The sequence below is a fragment of the Galeopterus variegatus genome, unplaced genomic scaffold (genome assembly GCF_000696425.1).
Source record: "Galeopterus variegatus unplaced genomic scaffold, G_variegatus-3.0.2 Scaffold2063, whole genome shotgun sequence".
Classification (NCBI taxonomy): domain Eukaryota; kingdom Metazoa; phylum Chordata; class Mammalia; order Dermoptera; family Cynocephalidae; genus Galeopterus; species Galeopterus variegatus.
In genome coordinates this window covers 385,441-389,751 of record NW_007728174.1, presented here as the reverse complement: position 1 = coordinate 389,751, position 4,311 = coordinate 385,441, and the positions used below count along the sequence as shown (strand labels likewise).

The 4,311-nt window shown below is 44.5% G+C and overlaps 1 protein-coding gene across 2 annotated transcripts in view; it reads left to right on the top strand.

The window, feature by feature from the left end:
• The first annotated feature begins 10 nt into the window (after positions 1-10).
• Positions 11-4,311, top strand: part of TRIM44 (tripartite motif containing 44) — a 142,831-nt gene continuing 138,530 nt past the window's right edge. The window contains exon 1 of one of the 2 annotated variants that reach the window (XM_008580301.1): positions 11-849. In XM_008580301.1, coding sequence (XP_008578523.1) covers positions 181-849 — 669 coding nt within the window. In that variant the 5' untranslated portion in view covers positions 11-180. The remainder of the gene's footprint in view (positions 850-4,311) is intronic. The other variant, XM_008580302.1, reaches the window with a different exon arrangement.

The following is a 4,311-nucleotide window of genomic DNA, read 5'->3' as shown; positions in this document are numbered from 1 at the left end:
CCCTTCTCTGCTGGCCCGGGCGGGGGCTGCCGTGGCCCCAGATCTCGCTCCGAGACGCGGCGCGGCCCAGACGGGCAGCGACTCCCGGGGAAAGGACCCCGGGGAGGGGGGAAGAGGCCGTGCGAGGGGAAGGCGGCGAGCTCGGAGGCCCGGAGGCCTTGGCCGCGCCCCAGCACCCACATGGCCTCTGGAGGGGGCGCGGCCTTCGAGGAGCTGCCTCACGACGGCACGTGTGACGAGTGCGAGCCCGACGAGGCTCCGGGGGCCGAGGAAGTGTGCCGAGAATGCGGCTTCTGCTATTGCCGCCGCCACGCCGAGGCGCACAGGCAGAAGTTCCTCAGCCACCACCTGGCCGAATATATCCACGGCGCCCAGGCCTGGATGTCTCCAGCTGATGGGGAGGGAGCGAGGAAAGAAGCGGTCGGGGCCAACGGGGAGCAAGAGAGGGAGATAGAAAGCGAGGCCGGGGAAGAGAGCGAGTCTGAGGAAGACAGTGAGTCGGAAGAAGAGAGCGAAACGGAGGAAGAGAGTGAGGATGAGAGCGACGGAGAGAGCGAAGAAGACAGTGAAGAAGAAATGGAGGATGAGCAAGAAAGCGAGGCAGAGGAAGACAACCAGGAAGAAGGGGAGTCTGAGGCAGAGGGAGAAACTGAGGCAGAAAGCGAATTTGACCCAGAAGTAGAAATGGAAGCAGAGAGAGTAGCCAAGAGGAAGTGCCCAGACCATGGGCTCGATTTGAGCACCTATTGCCAGGAGGATAGGCAGCTTATCTGTGTCCTGTGTCCAGTCATTGGGGCCCATCAGGGTCACCAACTCTCCACCCTAGATGAAGCCTTCGAGGAACTAAGAGTAAGTATCAGGCATTCAAACCATAGGCCTAGGGGTCAAGACATCTGGGTTTCAACCCAGGTGGCCTTGCTGTGACCATATTTGCTTTCAATGTATCCCTAAAAAGCTACTCTATTCAACTTGTTGGGAGCAGTACTTATTCATCCTTATGGCTGAACTCCTTTGAGAACCCCATGAAGGTTCTGGACTCTGATCCAAGAAAATACACATACACACAAAATCAAGTATGCAGTTTCAGGAAAACTGCAATTCTCTAGTTTGTGGAACCTAGGTAAAGCATTCCTTGGGAGTGTTGCCCCACTTAAGCCAATTTCTACAGCATCCTTATTGTTGAGACTAGTACCTTGACTTAGGGTTCTTGATAAGGTAGTCTTTGCTTACCTGCAAACATGGGAAACCATGATTTTGCCAAATGAATCCAAGCAGGTGGTTCCTCCGTAGTGAAAATACTCCCTAAAAGGAAGTGGTTTTTGTAATAATTTCATGTGTACCATGCGTTCCTTTTAGGTTCTTCCTGTTGAAACTTGGTAGGAAAGGAGGGTAAGAGGGTGGAGATTCCCATGTCCTCCATCTGGGCATTTATCTGTCTTGGACCTGGCTGGTCACGTTGTGTTTAGCAAATAGTAGACATTTAGTAGATATTTATTGAATGAATGAATTTGCAAATGATTTACCTTTTGTTTCTGTTGTGGATGTTTACAGTCAGTGACAGAAATTGTGTTGGTGTTAACCAGGGAGGAAAGTTTGAGTAGAGGCATCTGTTCATTAAGTGATCAGTATACTTGTGTATGTTTTCATATTATGATGACTTTTGCTTCCCTAAGCAATCTAACAATTGCTGGTATTGGGATAGCAAACACTTTGATAATGAAGATCCCTTATATTAAGTTTTTCCCTTTTTTATCCCCATTCTTATTGTAAAATACACATTCAGAAAGTGTGTAAAAACATATGCACACTCTATCAATTATATAGCAAGTGTTGATGTAACCATCCACATTAAGAAATAGGACATTATGGGGCCGGCCCGGTGGCGCACTGCTGCAGTGCACCGCTTGGGAAGTGCGGCGGCGCTCCCGCCGAGGGTTCGGATCCCACATACAGACCGGCCGCTCACTGGCTGAGCGAGGAGCGGGGGCAACACCGAGGGTTGCGATCCCGTTGCTGGTCCTGGTCCGGTACGGGGGCGACACTGAGGGTTGCGATCCGTTGCCGGTCACAAAAAAAGACAAAAAAAAAAAAAAAAAAAAAAAAAAAAAAAAAAAAAGAAATAGGACATTACTAGCCATATTGAAGACCGCATTCCGATCTCCCAAATGCCATTTTCTGATTATAACCATCTCTCTTCCCCATAGGTAACTGTTATCTTGACTTTTATGGTGATAATTTCCTTGCTTAATCTTTATACTTTTACCACATATGTATGCATTTCTAAACTTATTTGAACTTGACATTGTTGGTATTGTTTTCATCGTGCATTCTCTTTGGGCTCTTCATTTTCTCAACATCATCTTTGTGAGATTTATTCAGTGAGTGGCTGTGGTTTGTTCATTTTCATTGCTGTATTGAATTCCATTTTATGAATATGCCACAAGTTACCTATTCTGTCATAGATGAATGTTTGATTTGCTCCCAGGTTCTGGAGCTTTTGGCTATTATAGACAATGTTGATATAAACATTCTTGGTCATGTTTCCTGGTGCACATTTACATATATTTAAATGGGATATAAACCTAGGGGTGGGGCCGACCCCGTGGCTCACTCGGGAGAGTGTGGCGCTGGGAGCGCAGCGGCGCTCCCACCGCAGGTTCGGATCCTATGTAGGGATGGCTGGTGCGCTCACTGGCTGAGCACGGTGTAGGCAACACCAAGCCAAGGGTTACGATCCCCTTACCAGTCACAAAAAAAAAAAACAAAAAAACCTAGGGGTGAACTTTCTGGGTCATAGACTATGCATGTCATTAATAATAGTGCTAGTGTTGCTAACTATTTTCCAAAGTGGTTGTACCAGTTTGCATTGCCATAAAGAGTACACAAGAGTTCCTATTGCTCTGTATCTTTGCCAACACTTGCTATTTCAGTATTTTTAATTTTTGTCAATCTTGTGGGTATGTAATGGTATCATATTGTGGTTTTAATTTGAATTCTGCTAGTTACTGATGACTTTGAGTATCTTTTGGAAGGCAGCTATGCTCACCACTATACCACCAATGCACTTATGAGTATCTTTTGTATTTCCTTTTTTGGCGAAGTACACAGGTCTTCTACTCATTTTTCTTTTGAGTTTTCTCTCTTTTTCTCATTGATTTATAAGAGTTTTTATATATTTGTTTCTGACTTCTTTGTTCTTTATATGGGTTGCAAATATCTTCTACTTTGTGGTTTTTCTTTTTCTTTTTTTTTTAAAATTGTGCCTTGAATGGAAGTTCTTCATTTTATTTTATTTTTATTTATTTTTAACTCCTACAAATAAATGAGAACATGAGGTATTTCTCTTTCTGTGCCTTGCTTATTTCACTTAATATAATTTTCTCTAAGTCCATTCATGTTGCTGAGAATGGTAGTATTTCATTTTTTTTATAGCAGAGAAGTATTTCATTGTGTAGAGATGCCACATTTTCCTTATCCACTCATCTGATGATGGACATTTGGGCTGGTTCCAACCCTTGGCTATTTAAATAGCACTGCAGTAAACATGGGAATACAGGTATCCCTTTAACATGATTTTTGTTCCTCTGAGAAGTTCTTCATTTTAATGTGGTAAAATTTATCAGTACTTTAGTGCATTTTGTGTCTTGTTCCACTTAGTATTGATTTTTATGTAGTTGAAGTATGGTCTTAATTTCATTTCTTCCCCATACAGATAGCAGCATTTGTTAAGAAGCCTGCCCTTTCTGCACCAATCTGCTATGCCACCTGTCATATATCAAGTGCCTATATGTTGTGAATATGTTTCTTGGCCTTTAATATTCTGTACCATTGATCTGTTATTATATCTCTGTGGGAACAACATGTTTTCTCGGTTACTATAGTTTTATAACATGTTAATATCTGGTAGAGCAACTCTTTCTACTTTGTACTTCTACAAGAATGTCTTGGCCAGTTGTGGCCCTTTACAGTCCTTAAAATCACGCTATAAAAAAGTCTGCAGGGGGCCGGCCCGGTGGCGCACTGGATAAGTGCGCTGCTTGGGAAGTGCGACGGCGCTCCCGCCCGAGGGTTCGGATCCCACATACAGACCGGTTCCCGCTCACTGGCTGAGCGAGGCGCGGGAGCGACACCGAGGGTTGCGATCCCCTTGCTGGTCCCTGGTCCGGTACGGGGGCAACACTGAGGGTTGCGATCCGTTGCTGGACACGGAAAGAGACAAAAGACAAAAAAAAAAAAAAAAAAAAAAAAAAAAAAGTCTGCAGGACTTTTTTGAGGTATTGTATTTAATTTATAAACCAATGTAGGGAGAAT